The sequence below is a fragment of the Populus alba genome, chromosome 5, assembly GCF_005239225.2.
Source record: "Populus alba chromosome 5, ASM523922v2, whole genome shotgun sequence".
NCBI classification, from domain to species: Eukaryota; Viridiplantae; Streptophyta; class Magnoliopsida; order Malpighiales; family Salicaceae; genus Populus; species Populus alba.
Window position 1 is genome coordinate 9,565,651 of NC_133288.1, and position 22,510 is coordinate 9,588,160.

The 22,510-nt window shown below is 32.0% G+C and overlaps 2 protein-coding genes, 1 non-coding gene and 1 pseudogene across 4 annotated transcripts; 2 read left to right on the forward strand and 2 right to left on the reverse strand.

The window, feature by feature from the left end:
- Nucleotides 1-4,238: 4,238 nt before the first annotated feature.
- LOC118029820 (glyoxylase I 4) lies at nt 4,239-5,450 on the forward strand. Its single transcript, XM_035033759.2, has 3 exons — nt 4,239-4,503; nt 4,602-4,719; nt 4,832-5,450. The coding sequence occupies exons 1-3, from the start codon at nt 4,334-4,336 to the stop codon at nt 5,120-5,122; spliced, it is 579 nt and encodes a 192-aa protein (XP_034889650.1). The 5' UTR covers nt 4,239-4,333; the 3' UTR covers nt 5,123-5,450.
- A 2,241-nt stretch (nt 5,451-7,691) lies between these two features.
- Nucleotides 7,692-9,998, forward strand: LOC118029819 (B-box zinc finger protein 18-like; annotated as a pseudogene).
- Nucleotides 9,999-11,621: 1,623 nt separating this feature from the next.
- On the reverse strand, nt 11,622-11,694 carry TRNAE-CUC (transfer RNA glutamic acid (anticodon CUC)). Its single transcript has one exon. It is a non-coding gene; the product is annotated as a tRNA-Glu (tRNA).
- A 1,749-nt stretch (nt 11,695-13,443) lies between these two features.
- LOC118029818 (PHAF1 protein At3g51130) lies at nt 13,444-17,605 on the reverse strand. 2 transcript variants are annotated; one of them, XM_035033757.2, is made up of 15 exons: nt 17,303-17,605; nt 17,124-17,206; nt 16,945-17,019; nt 16,778-16,845; nt 16,584-16,689; nt 16,431-16,491; nt 16,172-16,338; nt 15,887-15,949; nt 15,593-15,640; nt 15,090-15,203; nt 14,898-14,988; nt 14,739-14,791; nt 14,201-14,305; nt 14,012-14,075; nt 13,444-13,687 (listed from the first exon to the last, which is right to left on the reverse strand). In XM_035033757.2, exons 1-14 carry the CDS (start codon nt 17,424-17,426, stop codon nt 14,028-14,030), a joined length of 1,206 nt encoding a protein of 401 aa, XP_034889648.1. In that variant the 5' UTR covers nt 17,427-17,605; the 3' UTR covers nt 13,444-13,687; nt 14,012-14,027. The 2 variants fall into 2 exon arrangements, with proteins under 2 accessions (XP_034889648.1, XP_034889647.1); XM_035033756.2 differs by having other exon boundaries at nt 14,889-14,988; nt 17,303-17,603.
- Nucleotides 17,606-22,510: the final 4,905 nt, after the last annotated feature.

Genomic DNA, 22,510 nt, shown 5'->3' on the forward strand with positions numbered 1-22,510 from the left:
AACCAAACAATCCAAGATCTCATAATGAATTCCCGTGTTCCTTAAAAACTCAACTACTTGATCAATATTTGTCAGAACGATGATTGATGGTCATATGCTAGGCATGTGATGCCTCATAATTGAAAATCCAACAAACTTGACATTTGTGGAAGATCATCTGCATCTAATTTATTACATGATTGAAAAAAGATTAAAATGATTAAAGAAATAATTGGTTCCTTATCTCTACCATGCAGAAAGTAGGTCTATATGCCTGAATCTTTGCTTTGTGATTGACATGATCGTCCAGGTGAGTCCAACTCAAGGGAGGGACTTGGAAACAAAACAGGTGATTCTTGCGTAAATTAGTGGGCATATCAAGGTTGGAAATTTTGTTCTAGCGAGCATTTTTTGTTTATTTATTGAAAGAATAAATTTTGATTTCAAATATTTTGATGTTTCATTCCGAGGTCTTGCACTATATATTATATATATATATATATATATATATATCAACTTTAAATTATATAATAAAATTGTGATGTCAAGTATCTAAATATAATTTTAAATTTTAAAATATTTTTAAAAAATCAATAATAAAGACTAAAAAAAGCTCTTAAAGTAATTCGACGCAAAAAAAATATTAAGAAAATAAAAAGTTTTAATACAAACAAAAAATATAAATCAAATATTATCTTCATCGTTAACATAAAAATAAAAAATTTTGATCTTGTCATGGTATGTAGGGACAATCATTAAATACACATTCCAATATATAGTCATTTCCACCAAGCACATCATCGCATCAAATGAATCTCTTCATCCTTTAAAATCAAAGTAGGCAAAGATGCCTTATATAATTTTTTCAATTTAAATCATCTCCATCAAGAAAACTAAGTTATTCACAAATCATCATTTAATAAATAAAAATGATTGAGGCTAAAGAGATCCAAAGCATCATTTATTTTGCTCAAAATCCTATATAATGCACACATAAAAAAACATGAATATAAATAATATATATTAGTAATAAATTCTATTTTAAAAAAAAATAACACCAATATTAATAAAAATAGTAATAATTATATTCAATATTATTATCAATATGATAATATTCATACCCGAGTCCTCAAAAATTATTATAATGAACGGTAAAGACTAAATCACATTGTCTCTTACCAAGTGCACTGTTAAGTTTAAATAGATTTTGTTGCATGATTCTATCGGACTCTCCTTTACCGCTAACCAATATGAGAATCCGTTGCTTTCTCATTGTTTTTTTAGCTTCACTTGCATGGTAAGATCTTTCTTTTTTCTTATTTATTTATTTTTCGTTTTTATTTAATTGATTTTGTTCTTAATAATTGAAGTCTATGCAATATTTATTGATTTTCTTATTCTTTTTTCAAGCATTTGAGTATATATTATACAATGTTGATTTATGTTAATTTAATTATTTTATAATTTTATAAAATGAATTTTTTTTAAATGTTTTTTAAATAATTGATTTACCGACGGAAATTTCCGTCGGTAAATCCGTTGGTCGGTAATAAAAAAAATTACCGACGCGTCTGTTTAAAGCTATTGACGGAATAAAAAAATTACCGACAAACGATTCACCGACTTGTCGGTAAATTAATTAGGATGGAATATGTGTCTTACGCCGACGGTGTCAACTGTTAAATCTTGTAGTGGTTTAAATAGATTTTATTGCATGATTCTAGACTCTCCTTTGCTAACCAATATGAGATGTTGCTTTCCAATATATTGAGTTTATGCAGCATGTTATTCAGTACTACCAGCGCAGCATAATCTGATCTGGTTCTATGACACAAATTGTGTTCTTTGTCCAAGCTAATGGCAGGGAATTGCTGAGTCTATTTTTGCAGTTGTTTAGTTGATTTGGTATTACTTGAAGCAGCGTTCTTTAATGGGCTAAGTTCCTAGTGTTTCTTTGGATGTGTTCGGTTCTATCTGCAGAATCATTTTAGGATCGTCAATTTTGTAAGAATTTACTAACGTTTGACAAAAATAAACTAAAAAATCTCCAAGGTGTATTGCTAGTTACATTTACTTTCATATCCACCACACATTAACTTTGGAATCGGTGAAAGGGGCTTGCCTCCATTTGAACGAGGAAATCATGCCAAATGTCTGTCTACTGTAGCCACCAGCTAGGAGGCGCAGGCCACCGCCCTTTCCAATTGCGTGATAGATTTTGAATCTAACGTTAAAAAAGACAAGGTAATTTGGTGAGAGGAAACACCGAAGAAATTTCAAAGTTTTTGGAAGCTAGTACTTTGTCCCGGCGAGTTTTGAAGAGCTTGTGCCTCCCTCAAATCACCACTTTATGGAGAAACAAACAGGTTGAGGACATATTTGGCTCTTGATTACCTCCCCATTAGCCACTCCTTTTTCACCCATCCCTAGCTCACCTAGCTAAAAAAAAAAAAAATCAAGAAAGCTATTCCAAGAATCCAATAGGAAAATCCTGAACGAGGGTTCATCCTGTCTACAGCCTTATTCAAATTTTCAGGAGGCTGAAAGCCATAGTCATTAACTAAAAATGGATAATATATTTGTTATCTCTGATCAGCAAAAAAACACCATGCATGCCATGTTGTGATTGGTTCCCCATTTTCTTTGAGGTGTCAAGTTGATCAATCCATCTACGATCGAAGACAACAAGATGTATACGGTATATGATTTGAAGACAAATGATTAGGAACATAAAGAGCCTGGTCATTGCTTTCGGCGGTCACTTTTGCTGGAAGACATTAATAACAAAGTATTTAGCTTATTGCCATCGATTTCATCTGTAGGAAATACAAGTTGAGTACCGAATGAGAAATAAATGAACAATTTCATAAATGATGCAATCTAGTAGAAATTAAGTCTTCTAAACAGTTCTATCAAGATCTTCCACAAATAAATTATGCAGATAATCTAGCCAGTATTTTTATCGATTAACAAGACAGAATTAGGTTCAAAAAAATGTCAATTTAAACTATTATAACAGCTAAAAAAAATCATAATTTTAATTATATTGTTGGATCAAACTTAAATTTTTATAGAAAATTCTCGATGTCCAGTTTTATGAGCGAGTAACCTTGTTAGTTTATCTATAAATGAATTTTCTCTTATTAAACTTTAAAAATTATGTTTGATTCTATTTTGTTTTTTTTTCCTTTATAATTCTAGATTTAATGATTTTTAGCTATGTTTCTTTTTTTGTTTTAGAGTTTTAATTTGTTCTATCTTGTTAAAGTCAGTTTTAGACCTATATAAAGATTTGTAAACCATCTAGAAATGTAGACTTGATTGTATTAATATTTTTAAAATAAAATAAGATTTTAGGACTTTTTATGTTTAAATCCTATTTTGACCAATTTTTTTCCTTTTTTCGCTCATTATTATCCTTAACAAGCTTCTACGTGCATAAGTTGGTTTAAGAGCCCAACAATCACAAGCTATTTTTTATTGTGTGCTGTAATCTCATGTTATTTTTGTTTGTTTAGTGTTGTAATTTCATGTTATTTTTCCTACCTTTTTTAAGATTGTTTTAGGCCTATAAAAAAAAAAACTTGTAAATCTCCTTTATTATATTAATATTTCAAAAATAAAATAATATTCTACAGTTCTTTGTGTTTATACTTTATTTTGGCCAATTTTTTGCCTTTATGTTATCGTTGCTGTGATTGTCATGCTTTCACGTGCATCAATAACCTTGTTGGTAGGAAATAGAAAACTCCTGGCCTATTTAAGATGTTATCATTGGAAATTGTTAGGTAAATTTTGTCTATTACAATACCAATACACTAGAGTAATATACACAAAACACAGAAGAAATTATAAAATGCATGCATTATCATACGAGGATTACTGTTTTTTTTTTTTTCAATGTCTCGTGTTTTTAGTCTACCTGACAATTTCTCCGAATTGACAGGCTTGAGCCAAGATCACACAATTCACATTCGAACAAATTTATTATATATATCTAGCTTACATTTACGCCTCTTGAAAAGTAAGATGGTGATATTTATAAGCGATGATCTAGTCCCTCCACTCCAACAGATGTGATGAGTTGTGCAACTTCCAAGGAGTTGCCATGGTGGTTGATTGATCAGTGAGCATCGAATGGAGAGAACCTGCCCGGAAAGTTCCTCACCCATCAAGGACAAGAACAGTCCAGCGTAAATTTGAATTCAAAGTACCAGTGATATTTCCCAAATGCTGCTTTATAAAAGGAGCATCCTAGTTATGTGTTCATGCATACAAAGAGAGTAACAAAGCTTGAAGTGAGCAAGTGAAGAGCGGGAAAAAAAAAAGAGAGAAAACAAGAAAAGAGGTTGAGATGAAAATTGAGATTGAGGAAGTCAGCAGCCATGAGGCACTTCCCCTCCTCTCATTGAATCATGTATCATTGATGTGCAGATCAGTGTGGGCTTCTGTAAGGTTTTACGAGGATGTTCTGGGCTTTGCTCTCATCAAACGCCCCTCTTCTTTCAATTTCAATGGAGCCTGGTTAGTTCATTTACTTGCTTTGCATTTCCAGACATTAAATATACGTTCATAATTTAGTTTTAAAAAAGAAATGACATTAAATGTCTGATTAAATGCAGGTTGTACAATTACGGTATCGGAATACATTTGATTGAGAACCCATCAATCGATCATGAGTTTGACACCATCGTCGAACCACGTCCGATTAATCCCAAGGATAATCATATGTCCTTCCAAGTAAGATTTACTAGTTCCAAGCTTGAGGAAACAAAATGTGCATTTATAATGGTGGTGATACTGATGGGAGTCTTCTTTTTTTCTTCTTTTTTCTTTTTTTGAACATTAATAGTGCACCGATGTTGGCCTTGTTAAGAGGAGGCTGCAAGAAATGGGAATGAGGTATGTGACCGCAGTGGTGGAAGAAGACGGCATCATGGTGGATCAGGTGTTCTTTCACGATCCAGATGGTTACATGGTTGAAATCTGCAACTGTGACAGCATCCCAATCCTTCCTCTCTCATCCTGCCCATTCAAGCCGAGAATGGGAAGTTTCAAGAAAGCAGCACCAAGTAACTGTGGGTTCATGGAGAAAGTGATGATGGAGAGCTTGAGCATGGATATGATGAACATCTCATTTTGAGTCGCAGAAATAACGATCACTGATCAACAAGTTCGACTTGTTTTTGCCTGTCAAGAAAAAAAAATCATTATTGTCCTGGTGCAAATGTATTATACTATAGGTCCTGTACGTTGCAGGGTCTAGTCTTGGGTGATGAAGAGTGAATAGTTTGGTCATCTGTTAATTTTTAATAATTTGAATTGCGTGATTGAACAAGATGCATCCTGTCTGTAAAAAACCTGTGAGCCTAGATGTGGCTTTTGCATGTCAAAGTGCAAATACATGGTGTCATCAAAAGTTTTTTTTTATTTATTTAATGAATTCCTGTAATATGTGCAGTATTGAATTTTCCAATTGTATTTTATTTTTAAGAAAATAAAGAAATGATGCATTTAGCCTCTAAATAATGGAAGAAGATGGCATTTAGTCCTTTCGTTGATTAATTGTGGCTGGCCAAACAATTAAATCATAATAATTATGTTAGAAAATAATATAAATTATTTTTTGAGATCTTACCTAATAACTTAAATTTTTTAGTTGAAATTAATTTTTTAACATGATATCAGAGTTTTGATAATAAAGCGATTACGAGTTCGAATCTCGTCATTCCTATTTATTTAATAAAAAATTAAGCACAACATAATATAGATATATGAAAATTTCAAGCAAGTTTTCACTTGAAAAAATATATTAAAGAATAATATCAACCATATCCTAAAATATTATCTAACAGTTTAATTAAGTTTTTGAATTGAGATATTTTTTAACAAATTATAAATTATCTTTTATGAGTGATAATGCTACCGAATATTCTTTGGCATCCATCATTCTTCGCAGGTGATTTTAATCACATCCCTGAACTATGAATTTCTAGGCTAATGAAATTCAATTAAATTAAAGAAAAACTAACAGAGCTAGGCAATCCAATGCATTCACACACAAACGTGTTGTGTATTTGTATAGGGCAATTTATTTTCTTATTTTTTTAAGTCACATAATTTCCTTTTATTTTATTTTTTTCATATTAATTTTATTCGAGATTAGCTTGATAATTTATTTTAATGGACTTGATGTGATGTTTTTATAGCTAGAAAAGCATTTGTCATTAAATTGATACTCAGTTAAAAAAAAAAAAGTATTCAGATTTTATAGTTTTTATAACCCACATGTGTTCTAGGATTTCAGTGTATTTTTTGCTATCTGGTTGAGAATTCACAGGGGAGATTTTTATGATGGTACGTACTATGGTATCCACAAGTATATTTACTGTGCATGGCACATGTAATTTAATCACACTTACATCAACAGTAAAGTAGTTGTTGGGCTTTTCTGTGTTTACATTAAAGTTTCAATCAATTTTGATATTTTTTTTTTTGTTTTAAATAATTTTTTAATATTTTAAATTATTTTAATGTGCTAATATAAAATAAATTTTAAAAAATAAAAAATATATATTTTAATATATTTAAAAAATATATTTTAAAAAATAACCTCAATCGCATTTCTAAGTATGGATATAATAATTTGTTTTGATATTGTTATGTCTAGTGTTTTTTAAAAATATTTTTTTTTGAAATATTTTAAAATATTTTTTTAAAATTATTTTTTTAACTTTTATATTAGTATATTAAAACTATTAAAAAAATCAAAAAATAAATATTAATTTAATATTTTTTTAAACCAGAATGTATTTTTTAACAAACAATCACAAACATAAAAATAAACGATGACGACAGAGAATCTTAGAAATCGAAGGGCACTGCACCATCAATAGAGTGTAGAATCTTAGGAGGTGAAGGTGAGATTTCACCATATTTGAGCATCGGCATGTCATAAATATCAAGGCAAGGGGGCAATATCCTCGCATACAATACATAAGTTTTTTTTTATTTTCATTTATATATGTCAAAGAACCATCTCAACCCAAAAGCTTAAGCTATTAGGTGAGGTTCCAGGATATAATTTATATTATTCTTTAACACACCCCCTCAAGTGAAAGCCCTTTAAACTTGAAACTTGCACAGGTCTATATTATCTTGTGCTTAATTTTTATCAAATAAATAGAAATGGTGAGATTCGAACTTGTGACCGCTTGGTCATTAAGGCTCTGATACCATATCAAAGAATCATCTCAACCCAAAAACTTAAGCTATTAGGTGAGATTCCAGGATATGATTTATATTATTCTCAAAATAATATATATATATATTACACACACCACGTTGAAAATAAATAAATAAAATATATATATAGGAGAAAAATTTGACGTGCAGGAGAACATGGATCAGACAGCTATTATCGAAATATTACAGGATTTGATAGGAGATGCCTTTGTCTAATGAACGGACGGCTAGGCTTCAAAGAAAAGCAAAAGCTATATAAAGAAATGGAGCCTTTGTCAGAAATCAAAATGGTGGGGCAAGAATTGACTCAAAGGCGCTATCATCCTCATAAACAAACCCCACTGCCTTTGAAGTTTGTGGCCACAGAGACTGAAACAAAGTCTGAGAAAATATAAACTAGGAAAAAAAAAACAAAAAACTCCATTTCTTGAGGTGTGCACTTACTCAAACCACATGTATCATCTCTTCACCCCTCCATTTGATGTCCCTCTCTTTCTATCACCAACAACAGAAACATTAACATCTGATAGACAACGTAAAAATCAATCATCCAATCACTTTACACGTGTAGTGAAGCTGTGTCTTGTTGTGTTTGTTGTCTTTGTTAAAAGAAACTGTACGTAAATATTTTTCTATTTTCTTGATTTTGGAGAAATGAGAGTGGGAGAGAATTATGCGTACCCTTTGTGACGCTTGTGAAAGTGCTTTTGCTATTGTTTTCTGTGCTGCTGATGAGGCCGCACTTTGCCTTGCCTGCGATAAGAAGGTATGCTTTGCTTCCTTTTTTAACTGTTCTTGTTTGTGATCCTGATGTTGAAACATGAAAATCATTTATTATTTGGATTTGTAGTAGGTTTGTGGGTGGTTCTATTTATTGGGCCAATTGTTTATTTTTCTCATGCTTATAATTATCGGTGTCCTAGAGAAAGGAACTTTATGCTCCTGACTCTGCTGCGACTAATTAAGCTGCCAATCTGTATAAAGTTTTACCAGAGACATTTTGGTAGAAACATCTCACAATTGTTTCATCTTCAATAGGAATTGATGGATGTTGGACACTATTTCTTGTAGATGCTCCTTTTATATGCTTTCTTAGTTTTCTTTTCTTCAATAACCACATAACTTCCCCTGAGTCGAAATTTGAACTTGACATTGCTGCTTCTACAACTCATATAGTGGCTTTAGGAATTTGAAATTGGTCAATCTTGTTGGTGAACATCTGATATTAAAGTTTTAATATGTCAATTGGATTGGCAGGTTCATATGTGCAACAAACTTGCTAGCAGGCATGTTCGAGTGGGTCTGGCGAATCCCAGTGAAGTTCCTCTCGTTGTGATATATGTGAAAATGCACCTGGTATGCAGGCTCTTTCTCGTATATTCTCTCCTTTAAGGCTGAAGCATTCATTAATTTGGTATTTTGGACAAGGGTTTTGAACTTTGAACGTATGTTTTCTGCTTCAAAACGTGCATGCATGCAGCTTTCTTCTACTGTGAGACAGATGGAAGTTCCCTTTGCTTGCAATGTGATATGACTGTTCATGTTGGAGGTAAAAGAACACACGGGAGATATCTTCTGTTGAGACAAAAAATTGAGGTTTGTCATTGTTTCCTGTAGAGAACTCCAACAATTTTCTTCCTATTATGTCTAATCCCCTTAAAATTTGATTTCTCTGGTTGTTCATAGTTTCCAGGGGATCAACCTCAGCCTGAGGACCCAGCACCGCAACCTATGTATCCAGGGGAGACAAGAAGAGGACAGAATCGGCCACAAAAGGCAACAGCAGGAGAGAACAGACAGAATCGCCAAGTTTCTCCAGTTCTGATGTCGGTCACTAATTCTGATGGGCATGAGAAGGTGGATAAGAAAATGATTGATTTGAATATGAAGCCTCATCGAATTCATGAACATGCTTCAAATAGTCAGGTTATTGTATTTTCATCTTCCATTTGCCTGAATTGCATCTGACTTTATCTGTATGATCTACTAAGGATAGGGGCAAATTTTGCATCCAAAGAAATGGATTGGTTGCTATCTATTTCTACTGCTTGGCATCTGAAGGTACTTGGCTCATTGGAAAAAATTGCTGCTCGATGAAAGACTACAAAACTATAAATTCTCTCTTGAAAAATTTAATGAGATTCTATGCATGCAAAGAGATTGCAATTATGCTGTGAAAATATATAAATTTGATCCCAATGTTTGGTTGGGTTTCACAATTCTATAGTGAATGTTTTTTCTACCGGAAGTTCCAGTAAAAAGATGTGAAGGTGGACTTGGTCTGATTTTTCAAATTCAAACTTCAATGGTCAGAACCTGGGTTGTTCTTTCTATGTGAAATGTGAATCTGGATGAAAGTAATAAGCATAAGACCTAATCGTGTATTCTGTTATCCAAGAATACCACTTGAGACCTCTTACCTCTTTACAGGAACAATAATATTTTTATGTTAACGGAGTGGTCGCGAAGCTGAAAGCAGGGTTCCTATGTTGCCTGGAAAGCTGGAGAAGAGCAGGGTTTTTTCTATGTTTCTCTTACCAAGTAGTTGGCATTTCATGTTTCAATATTTCATTTTCTTCTCCCCTGTTTTCCTTTGATATGGATGATGTGCTTTTAAGTCTTGCGGGTGGTTTTTTACCAATAATGCAGTTTAGTTGTTTAGACAAGCTTTGGACGGTATACACATATGCTGTGAAAAACCTGCAGTAATTACAGATGAATATTGTAAAAGGAGAGAAACTAGAAATAATATAAGATTTCATATGCTTCGACAATATGTCTATATCCATAGAAGCAAGGAGCTTTATCAAAATAGTGTTACATGTTATGTATTTATAGGAGACTCTAAACCATCCAAGAAATTCTAGCCGTCGAAGGAGTATTAATAATGTTTTTATAATACTCCTTTACCATACCACAATGGTGTTGCCCCGTACTCCCCAACCTATGAATCGTTTCTGATAACAAAATAAGAAATAAATCTCAGAGAGTCAGATGTCATTGTTCCGCTCCACTCCGGCATTTACCTGTAAGTCACAAACAATGTAAAGCACAAGAAGTAACCAAGTGTATAATACTCACAGAAACGACGTTGCAAGACATTCCCTGAAAGTCTAGAGAATTTGCTATACTATTTCAGAGTATTGCGAACGTAAGTTTCCAACTGTTCTTTGTCTTAGTTTTAGATGGCGAAACGTTGTTTTTGAAAGCAGACTTCTGATCCGTCTCAGAATGCATCCAATGGTGAAACATTGCCTTTCGCATCTTTTGGCTCGGATATGAATTCATTTCGAAAAGACCAGAAATGCTATTGAGCCTACATTCTGAATTTTAGAGGGAACTTGTCCCGTATACAATCTAAAAGAAAGCGGTTATCGTAGGAAAGTTGACACATTTGTTCTCTCATATTACATTAATTTTAAATAGAGATTACAACATCATAGTATCTGCTAGAGATCACGGTGTTATGAAAAAAAGATCATGGCAGACAAAATCATGGAGACATGATCACAATATCGATGAAGAGCAAGAATCTCCATGCCCCCTTAAGCTCAAGGAAAGATTGGACCGAAGAAGAGCTTGTGGCAATTAGGAACAAACCTGGGAGTACTTAATTGTTTTGTTAGAATATTGGCAATTTGTTCAGGACCTAACAAGATATGTGTCAGGAAAAGAGTGTCACGAGCAACTTAAGTGTGGGCTAAGCAAATGCTTCCACCATTTATCCTTGTTTTGTTAAGCAAATGATGCTTTTCAAAATGGAAGAGCTTCCTTAAACTCGTACTGATAAAATTGGAGAACATCAAATCAGCTACGGGATGAACCTGATGCGTGAAGAAGGACAGATATCATTTTTTTACCAAATCTGCAATCTCTTTACACAAGTTTGGATGACCATCAGAGATGTTAATGTACTCTGTCTTCAAAAAAAGAAGGTTTTCCCCAGTTAACAAGCAATCACCATAAAAATTCTTCGATCTAAGAATTAACAGTGAATATCCAAGCCGAAAAGCAGATATGCCAAATATAAAAAGCATCGATGCGTGCATGGTCTTCGTAAGGAAGTATTTGCTTGATAATAAGCATCAATACCTTTCGAGACCGAGCAATTTGACCTTGTCTTGAGGTTTCTCAGCCATGGGAAAAGTTGAAACTCGTCTGGACAAAGTCGTCAGGCCATGTAACGGTATCCGTAGACGACAAGGATTACCGGTGAGTTCAGACACGGTCATCTTTACAGTGCTGCCCCGAGTTCAAAATAAATTACTACCATATCAATTATGACATCACCAAAGTCATCAATTATTACAGGAAAGGTCCTAGAACCCTGTTTAACTGAGAAGTTAAAAGGATAACTGGAGACCATGTCGTTTTGTGCTGTGGAAAAAAGGTAATCATTCCGTTGCCGGGACTTGAACCCGGGTCTCTCGGGTGAGAGCCGAGTATCCTGACCAACTAGACTACAACGGATTTGTTTCTCTAGTTCGTATTCAAAGATTTTCATTGTTTTTCCTTTCAACCATTACTGCGGATGTTTTCAAGCGAGTTTTCCGCATGAAATTTTTTTTTTTTTAGCTTTGAGTGGATGATTATTATTAACTAACACCCGTTGTTTCAAAAGGTCTAGCCCATTGATCAACAGCAAAGCTTGTCTTTGCGAAGGTCCTGGATTCGATCCTCAAGAGTACCAGCCTGTCACCCCCGCGGTGTCTTACCTGCCTACTGGGCTTGCAGGATGTTCAGTGGGCCCGGGGAATAGTCGTGGTGCGCGTAAGCTGGCCCGGACACCCCGGGTTACAAAAAAAAAAAAAGTTAATTTTAAAAAATTATTTTTAAAATATTTTTTTATCAAAAAAAAAATTAGTTTAACTATTTATATAAACAATGAAATAATTATATAAAGGGGCAGACCAAACAGTTAGGCCCCTTTATGTTAGTGCTTAGTTGTAATATTTAACTGTATAATAAAATATTAATAAAAACACTAAATATTAATTTAACTGTTTATATAAACAATGAATTTAATATATTTTATTAATTGTTTGGTTACAAATTTGATGTTGAAGCTCAGTAGTTAATATGTGGAAATCACATCGAGGTCCCGCATTTGAGACTCAAGAACACAAGACTTGTCATCTGCCTTTAAAAAAAAAAAAAACAAAAGTAGGACAACAATTCATCTGCACTTTATTAAAAGCAAAACAAAATATAGGTATAGGCACATGGGCCTATTTCAAGCCTGTGTACATGGGCTTTGTTGTGGGTTCTTTGGGTTTTTTGTTTTTTTTTAATCTTTTGAGTTTTTTGTTAATATTATTTTTTTCTGCTGGTTTTTTTTTATCTTTGTGTTTGTGGCCCCTTTTTTATTTATGATTTTTATTTAATTTTATTATTTAGTATTATATCAATGATCAATCGGTTTTTATATTTTTTTATTTTATAATTAAAAAAATCTGATTTTTTTTCAATTTCATCATTTAATATAAAAAAAAAAATTGTTTAAGTAATTTTTTTTTTTGATCAATTTCATCATTTTTCAATCAGCTCCTCTCTACTTGGGCAGAGCGTGGGGAGATTTCTCCAGGGTGGTCTCTGCCTAACACGTACATGGACAAGATCACCCCTAGAGGATGGTATGGCGGGGACAGAAGCAGAGAGATGTCTGTTCTTCTCTCTCCCCAACACTAAAATCAACTTGGATTTGGCATAACCAACACTTACAGTTAATCAATCTGTAATCAACAACTAATCATTTAATTAAACGCAGTTATTAATCCTGTTTAAGCTGATTTCTGCATGAGCACATCCATGATATTGACGACACACGTGCCACGCTTGGATAACTTGTTTGTTTCGCACGTCTTGCAGGACTGTATTTTACGGCCAGTACAGATGCTCAGGCCCCGGGTCTGATTCTGGAGGAAGAGTGTCATGGTCCAGAGAGCTAACTGAAGAACAGGCCCTGCCGTTCATTTCCATTAGCTTCATTGACGGCGTGAATTGCTTCTCAATTCACAAGTTATCTTTAATTAAACCATAGCGAATTTAATGATTTTCATAAGCTACCGAGACAATTAATCTGGTTATTGATACTGGAAATTTGAGAAGACTTTATGTTGCTGCTCCTAAAGAGTGAAAACTTTATGCTTTCAATTCTTCGCAGGTTCATTTGAAGAGCAAATTACAAACGATCAGACTGAGAAAGACGAGGAAACGAAGTGATCCAACTTCAATACACATGCAACCTGTATTATTGAATGCAGAGCATTGGAATTCTTTTTATCAAATACAGTAAGGTACGCCCTAATAATAATAATAAACTACAAATGAACTGCACAATTCATATGTACACTTTAACATAGCTTCCCCCGTGATGAAGCTTACACTAAACACGCTATATGCAGCTTTCTGTTCACATTCTGTACAATATCCAGTTGCACCAGGGAAAGTGACAGCATCCAGCCTAGGTCAACCGAAAAGGGAACAAAAAATAAAGAAAACAAAGGTAGATGTTACCAATAGCAATAAACAAGCCTTGGTACAAGAGATTGAAGTTAAGTGATTACAAGAATTACAATGACCAAGGACGATGATTGAAAATGGCAATAGAGTGTTTAAGACAATAACTCAAGATAAAAGACTTGCAAAAAACAACTTTCTAACAAGGGTTGAGTGAGACAACCCCAACACAAAGACTAATGGTAAACAAAACGATAACAGACAAAAATTTCCAGCATAAAAATACACATTATATCTCTAAAGAAAAGGATTCATTGGCATTACGTACCAGAAAAGATAAAACATCACGACTGGAAGAGAGTTACAGTTGCAATATAACCATTCTTCATCACCTGTTAACACCAGAATGGTAAGAATAGCACCAAAAACCAGAAATGGATTTCAAAAAAAAAGAAGAAAAAGAAAAAACCTTTAGCAAGTGCACAAAATTGGCAAGTGAATTTATCCAAAAGCTCACCTCGAAGGCAATGTTCTGATATCCATATACAAAAGTGGAACCAAAAGGATTGCTTGTAGATCCCTGTGTTTGAATAGCTGCTCGACCACAGTCCCCAAGGATCTCCTAATTTAGAAGCAACCATAATGCACTCATGAAGGTCAAATAAAAAAGAATCATATTTGATGCTAAGAGTGAAATTCTCGTTGAGGGCATGCACAAGTAATGAATCTAATTGCATGCTAACACAGCTATAAGAGGACATTACATGTGAATCAGAACCGTTTAGAAGACAGGTTAAAGCGCAGAAGACATACAGTAAGATCCTTGATTTCATTAATTTTTTATTGTAAGCACAATATACAAAAATATCCAGAATTTCTTCAGAATGAATTAATAGTTGAAAGATACTTGATGCAATCAGTAAGTTACTGTTGCCAACAAACAGATACTGCTATGCCTATAGGAAGCTTTTGTCATTTATGAGCATAATTACTGTGCCATTAGATTTTCCAGATAGAAATTGGGGGGAAACACTACAGCGGCTTTAAAACTTTACCTTCACCTGGTCCCATTTTGTGCTTGGTGTAATACTCTGTTTGGAGTTGTCAACTTCATCAAAGACCCACATGCGAGCAAGAACGAGAAAGAGTTTGTTATTTTCAGCATCAACAACAACTAAAACCTCCAAAATCAGAAAAGAACTTACAGTCAGAACCTTGGATGACAAAATTGCACTTGATGTACGAATTAAAATCTGCATGACCAGGATAGTTTGTGTGCAAAACAAACTTTTTGATTCTATGAGTCTGCAAAAATAAAATAAGGTTATCAGAATACTTCCAGATAGAAAGATAGTTGAACAGGGTCAAGGCTAAAAGTCCTTCTGAACAGAGAAAGATACAAGTACCTGTCCATCAAACAAGATATCCAGACCACGTGTGAAGTAATTGTAAAAGTAGTCTCCACAAAGGGTTGTCCTCGGGCGAAGGTCAGAAGCAGAGTGAATGACCATTTGGTCAACCTGTACAGCTACCAAAATTAGTATGTGTGCCAGCAGCAGCATGGTTAAGTGAAAGGCACTGCTAAATAATAATGATTAAAAAAAAGATGATGAAGGTCCATCAGTTAATGTCCTTTCAACTCATGCATGTACCCTGCCATGATCCAGCCTTATGTGTGCAGAAATTTTCCTATCTCCATCCCATGTAGTTGTAATCACAAAGTCCAGTTGAGAAGTTGGTCACTCGATCAAAGTCTTATTTTGTCTATTAATCTATAAGGGTCCTATTTCTCTTCATCAAACTAACATTGCCTATAAAAGATTTAACATTACGGGTCCTACTTCTCTTCATCAAACTAACATTGCCTTATAAAAGATTTAACATTGCATTTCCAGGATAGCAACGCTACCTGCTTTTGATGAATTCCACATGGACGACCTAATTCTGTCCATACATCCTGCATAGAAAAGGAAACTGTGAGAAACACACAGGATAAGTGATTTGAAGCACTTATAATCCCACATAAGAGAGCACACCCTGATGAAAATCTCAATTATTGTTCTACCCTAATATCTTGTGAAAGCCATGTATGGTATCATTGTCTCATTCATATCTCCTGGGCATATACCAACATGAGGCAGCAAAAATGATCTTTTGCGGAGTATAATACTAGAGTACAGCAGCATAATACATAAAAATTTACCTGTGGTGATGCACCAAAAGGAATATGCTGCCCTCCTACAGAGAAATATAATTCTTCCCCAAGCTGCAGAGATAAACATTGCATTATAAAAAATACAAGACAAACATCAAGAAGAATTTTTAACCTCTTAAGAGATAAGAAACCACGATGCTAATTCTCAAATCTGCATGGCATAATCCTTACTCTAAGGTTGGTCCTTGTATGGTTGAGCAAGTGCGATTCCCATAAGTCATTAATTGAACAGCTTAATAAAAGAAATGGAGGGGTCAAAGAAAGAAGTCAAACCTTAACATGCACCTCTTCCATATACAGGTTACCAGGAAGTAGTGGAGGAGCAGAAGCCTTATGCATTAAAGATCCAACACCTACTTTTTTATCTGCAGAACCATCATATATAGAGACTCGACATGTAACTGGTGTAGTGCCATCGGGAAACTCTAGTGGCAGTTCCGCTGTCAAAAAATGAAAACAAATCAAACTAATTAGAATATTGAAAAGCAAGATGAAACAATTATATTCGCTTGTCTAAATTGCAATACATTACCTTCTCTACCATGAAAACAATCTGTATACTGGCTGGGAATCGGAAAAGCAAATGACAAACCCTGAAAAACCAACATAAAACAACCTGATCATCAAAGCCCAACAAGTTGCAAAGAAAGAGATATCACCATAATTGCATTTTTCATGCACATACTGGGTAAAACAAAGTGTACACGCCTCTATCTTTGTCGTAAATCCCAGGAAATGTAGGTCCAAAAAGCGCATATACAGCAACAAAAGTAGCTAGATTTGATGGTCCCCTAAATATAAAAGTAATAATCAAAACACAATATAACAAAAACATAAACAAAATCATCAGTAATTCATGTGAAAAAGAGCATAGCTTACCCAATAAGAGATGTAGCATAGCGCATTTGAAGACGTTTCACATCGAAAATCTCAATCAATCGTAACCTCTAAAATAATCAAAATAAAAACACAAAATGCATTTAAACAACTCAATTACGGGGAAATAAAAATCAGAATTGAGGACGAGGAAAAAACAGATGCATTACTTGTGACCACGGATCGAATCGAAGATGAAACCCATGATCAGGAAAGCTGATAACAATATCAAGTTTTAATGGCTCCTACACATAACCCCAAAAAAATAATAAAAAACATAAAACAATAAAAGAATCGAAAAACGTAAACTAGAATAAAATAATAAAATTCTCAAAATCGAAACAAAAACCTCATCGAAGTACTTCACATGAACGACGTCGTATATGCTAGGTTGTTGTTCAATCTGTGCAAATGCTTCACATATTGGCATCCCTGACCCCAAAAAGGCCAAAATCAGAAAATTAATAAAAAAAATTCAATTCATAATCTCTCAATAACGGTGTCGTTTAACGGGGATTGATTGCTTACCCAGAGAGAAAGGACCGATGCCGTTACCAGGGCGGAGATCGAGAATGATAACGCCCATAGCAGTGCCTTCACAGCGGCGTCGCGGTCGCTGTGACTGGTGGTGATTGTGGTGGTGGTGTAACATGTTATTTGCTGGGTTAGGTGTTTTTGATTGGTCTGGTTTTTTTGCTTTGGATAGAGATTACAAAAGTCCGTTACTTTCGCGAGATAGTTTGAATGCTTTTATACCAAGTTTTTGTCTGCACGATTCGTTTTGTTTTCTATTATTTTCAGGTTGTTGTGGTTCGGTGTGCGAAATGACAGCAACATTGTTATGTTATGGTCTCTACTTTCTAACCTCAATCTCACTCGGTTTAACTGTTACTGTGAGAAACTGAAAGAGCCATTGTCTTTCCGAGTTTTTACTTTGAATATTGTTTTTTATTATTTTTTATGATTTTAATATACTAATATAAAAAATAAAAATAAATTTAAAAATTTTATTTTCAAACTAAAAATTATTTTGAAAAATATTCGGCATTATAATTTTAAAAATAAATATTTGTCTGTTTCCAGTGCCCCACAACACTATTATTAAACTCAATCCAGTCTAATAAATTAATTTAATGATAAGCTAATTGAAATTGTGTATCTTAAATGACAAAAACAATCTCCTTCTCGTTGAAATTGTATTTCAAACAATGAGAAAGTTTTGTGCATGAATATGAATATTGAATTGTTATTCTGAATCAAATGATTCTTAAAAATTTTCTTCATTCACGGATCTAGAGGGAGTGTATTTTGTATTTTAAAAGTATTTTTTTAATTTAAATTAATTTTTTTTTATTTCTAAATTGTTTTGATATATTAATATAAAAAAATAATTTTTTAAAAATAAAAAATTATTATTTTGATATATTTTTTTAAAAATGCTCTTCAATAAACAATTATATTTTCAAAAAAGCGTTGTCATGAAAGAAATCATTGCAACCGATGACTTTACAGTTGAGGCTGCCTACCTCACCAATAAAGTTAATTGTGTATTCCACGTACTCACTAATAAAATTAAATTAAAATGTCCACGTGCAAGTCGATGATTGCGTAAAAGATCTGTAACTAACTAATAATTCGGGTTGTACGACGATAGTAGGTTAAACGATGCACCACTATATTTCAAAAATATTTAAAAAAATTAAAAAAATTTTATTTTTTTTATTTTCAATTAATATTTTTTTATTATTTTTAAATATTTTGATGTTCTGAAATTAAAAATATTTTTTTAAAAATAAAAAAATATTATTTTAATATATTTTTAAATAAAAAATACTTCAAAAAACAATCATAATTTCATTCTTAAACAATCTTTTAAATAAATAAAAAAATCACCTACACGATGCCATACTGATATTTTAAACAGCGCAGCATAATCATTAATTGAAATTATGATAATAATTTAATTATAGCTAGTAAAATATTTTGATCCATCCTGAATAATAACTATTTTTTAAATTTGATAAATAATAAGTATAGTATAAATATTCCTAACTTCAAATTCATTCAAACCTAATTTCAAATATATATATATATATATATATATATTTGTAGAATATTTAAATTTTTTTAATATAATATAATATAATATTACATACCTTAATATTAACACAAAACACACACACACATATATATACACACACTATTTTGTTTTTATTTATTAATAAATAATAATTAATATGCCTAGAATATCCGAAAACTAATAACAAAACTGCCACAGAGGACTGTTACAATTTATAAAACCCGAAAACTAGCATGTCAACTAGGGAGTTTTGATAGGGTAGTTCCTTCATTTTAGTTGTTTTTTAAATTATTATTTATATTGAAATATATTAAATTAATATTTTTTTATTTTTAAAAAATTATTTTTAAGATAAATATATTAAAATATATAAAAAATTAATTTTTAATAAAAAAATTTATACTTTTAAAAATATAATTATAATTACATTTCCAAACGCTTTTTAAATCATCGAAGAATGTCGTTCGATCTTTTGTTTTTAGGCCGAGGCGATCATCCAAGAACGAACAGGTGCTTTTTGATCGTTGTTGTTTGGGCCTGGCCTGAAAAGCCCCTCTGTTCAGTCTGTAAGGCAGTTGCATGTCTTATTTTCCCTCTCCCGCCACTTTCCATGCCCATATGGCCATATATGTATTTACAGCCATTCACTATTTAATAAAATTTATTTCGTTGGATAGCGTTCCTTTATGATTAATTTTCTTTTTTCATGGAATGATTTTCTTTCTTAAGACCAAAAACCGAGAGTTTTATATTTTATTCCACTTTACTATCCATCTTCGCAACAGTTAATGGCATCATCATCACGTGATTAAAAACATTTTATTTATATGACATGAAAATTAATTATAATATGAACTTGAATCATAAAAATAGATTATAAAATTATAAGAAATTTAAAATTAGTTATAAAAACTTGAAAATTAATTAATAATATCAAACTTATCAACTCAAATTATTGAGTTAAAAAAAATTATCAATCCATTTTTTAAACATAAAATTATGTTTAATTATTTGGTTTTCAATATCCGAACTCTTAAATAACAATGAGATGTTCTAATATGAACTAAAAATTACTATAAACAAAGATTCAATTCATATCTAACTAAATAATATAAAATAAAGTCTTAAAACAAAAATTATAGGAACAGAGATTTAGTTCATATCTAATCAATCATGATTTTATATTAAAATCAAAAAACACAAACTCATTATCTAAAATAACATAATATTATAAAAATACAAAATCAAAGGAAAAAAAGAAAAGGTTATAAATGGTACATACTTGATTTTATGTTTCTTAGCAAGACGACACTTTGTCTATGACTATAAATTTCTTCAATTTGACAAAATTAGGAACCGTCACATCTAACTATAACAAAAAAAAATAATTAAACTAATTCAATAATACATTAAGCAATGTTGCCAATTAAAAGAAAAGAAAAACCCTAAATTTCTTTAGTTCGAGCAATAAAAATTATGATTAAGCAAAATCTAATATGTAAAAAAAATATGAGATCAAATCAGAATAATATCTAATCAGGCTTTGTTGATGATGAAAAAAAACAATAATAGACAAGAGAAAATCTTTTACAACCATTTTTTTTTTTTACAACACCCAAGGAATTATAAGAAAATGAGAGATCATAGATAAATTAGAACAATATGTATCCTTGGAGAAAACTGGAGTTTGGCCGCTCAGTTGTTCCAGACTTCTAGCATTATGGTGGCATAAGGGTTTTATTTGGTTTAATTAGGGTAGAAAAGGAGTTAATTGGAATAATATTTCTATTTCATATAAAATTATAAAATATAAAATCATGATTTTACCTATTTTTAATTCAATTTTATTATATTTTAATTTTTTTTACATAATTTTACAAGTTAATTCATGATTTTAACAACCTTTACTATTTTCATTTAAGATTTTCTTCAATAAGATGGATAGCCCAATTATTATAATTGGTTCGACAAAGTTTGTGCATGTCCCACACTATTTTAGGATTATTTTTAAATAATTCGATGAAAAACAATGACTCTTTATAAACTTTCTCCTTTTTTTTTAAACATTTTGTTTTTGTGTTTTAAAAGTATTTTTAAAAAATATTATTGCACTCAAAAGCACTCACAAGAGATGTTGAGATAAGAAGAACAATTGTTAGGTTCGTGATAAAGATGACAAAAATAACAAGTGCAAAAGAGCAGTAAAAATGTTTGATAATAAGGTACTTGGAGATAAAGTTTGACACATGTTAGCCAATTATTGGTTCGAGTTAGTTTAAGTAGTGTAGAGCAGTATTCATACCTAGCTTGAAACTTGATCGAGTTAAAACATTTCCTGCCCATTAGTATAATGAGTATCCATCAAATTCAGGTAAAACTAGTGTCTTTATCAATGGAAATAGATCCAAACCAATGGAAATAGATCCAAACCAATCTAAATGAGTGGAGGTTTTTTTATATAATTACATTACCCAATGTATAATGAATAGATATAGATAACTTATCCTAATCCAAAACTCAATTCAAACTCAACTCGATTTATATTTATATATGTATGTATCATACATGAATGCACATACACACACATACATAAATGGAATATTTAGATTTTTTAATCCAATTTAATATATACATATCCCAATATTAACATAATACACACATATATGTGTAACACTTATAACTTAGTTGTTTAATACACAAACAATCACACATTGTTCTTTTATTCTATGTTGAATAATAAACAGTACTCAGGTAACAAATACTCAAATGAATATCCAATAGATAGGATATAAATATATATTTTTTTATCCAATAAATAATAGGTACAGAATGAATATAACAATAACGAGGTTTGAAGAAAACCTAAAACATCAAAAGCTTTCCAAAACTAGTAACGGGCTTAGAAGTTATAAATGGATTGATGTGCTTGGTAAGTACTGAGATTCATGAGCACTTTCAAACACAAGTCTCTTGTTACGTTTAATTATGGACCCTCTCATACTAAAGTTAACAAGGTTATAGAAGAAATGGAGCTTAAATGATGTGGAAATGTTGGTGTTTGAAAAAAAAATGCTGAATAAAACAAGAATATTGAAAAATATAAAGTTGTAATCATGCTTACTTTGTGTTTCGTAAATGTTTATATAGCCATGAATCATGTTTACTTGTATATAGATAAAAGTAGAATAAAGAAAAGACTATAACACTTGATTTAATAAAAATCATTTAAGGTTGTTCCCTTAAATGATTGGTAATGCTTTATCGAGAAGAAATGACCTTGCTATGTGGGTTATTTAATAGGCATGGGCATGCCTAATATCATTTTATAGGCCTATATAGAAAGTAGGTGAATAATTTTAGGGTTGTCCATTCTTTTTCCAGCCTTGGTTGCTTTCGAGGTATGAGTACCTATAGATGCATGGCCTTGTTAAAATTTATGGAGACCCTAAATTCATCACACGATCATCATAACAAGAATTACATATTTTCACATGTAAAATGCATGTACATGAATTTTATAAATAATAGTCAATAAAGGTGTGTTTAGTAACAAAAAAAAACTATTTCCCCTATTCGTTTTCCTTTTCCAATGATAAAAAATGGAAAACGTATTCAATTAACGAAAATGAAAACAATTTTTTTCAACAAAAAAAGAA

Excerpts from the sequence above, each read along its gene's own strand:
- LOC118029820 (XM_035033759.2), top strand. The coding sequence starts at position 4,334 with ATGAAAATTGAGATTGAGGAAGTCAGCAGCCATGAGGCACTTCCCCTC. Across the intron at positions 4,504-4,601 it reads TTCAATTTCAATGGAGCCTG|GTTGTACAATTACGGTATCG; the intron begins GTTAGTTCATTT and ends GATTAAATGCAG. Across the intron at positions 4,720-4,831 it reads ATAATCATATGTCCTTCCAA|TGCACCGATGTTGGCCTTGT; the intron begins GTAAGATTTACT and ends GAACATTAATAG.
- LOC118029818 (XM_035033756.2), bottom strand. The coding sequence starts at position 17,426 with ATGTTACACCACCACCACAATCACCACCAGTCACAGCGACCGCGACGC. Across the intron at positions 17,207-17,302 it reads CATCGGTCCTTTCTCTCTGG|GGATGCCAATATGTGAAGCA; the intron begins GTAAGCAATCAA and ends TTTTGGGGTCAG. Across the intron at positions 14,306-14,738 it reads CAAAATGGGACCAGGTGAAG|GAGATCCTTGGGGACTGTGG; the intron begins GTAAAGTTTTAA and ends CTTCTAAATTAG.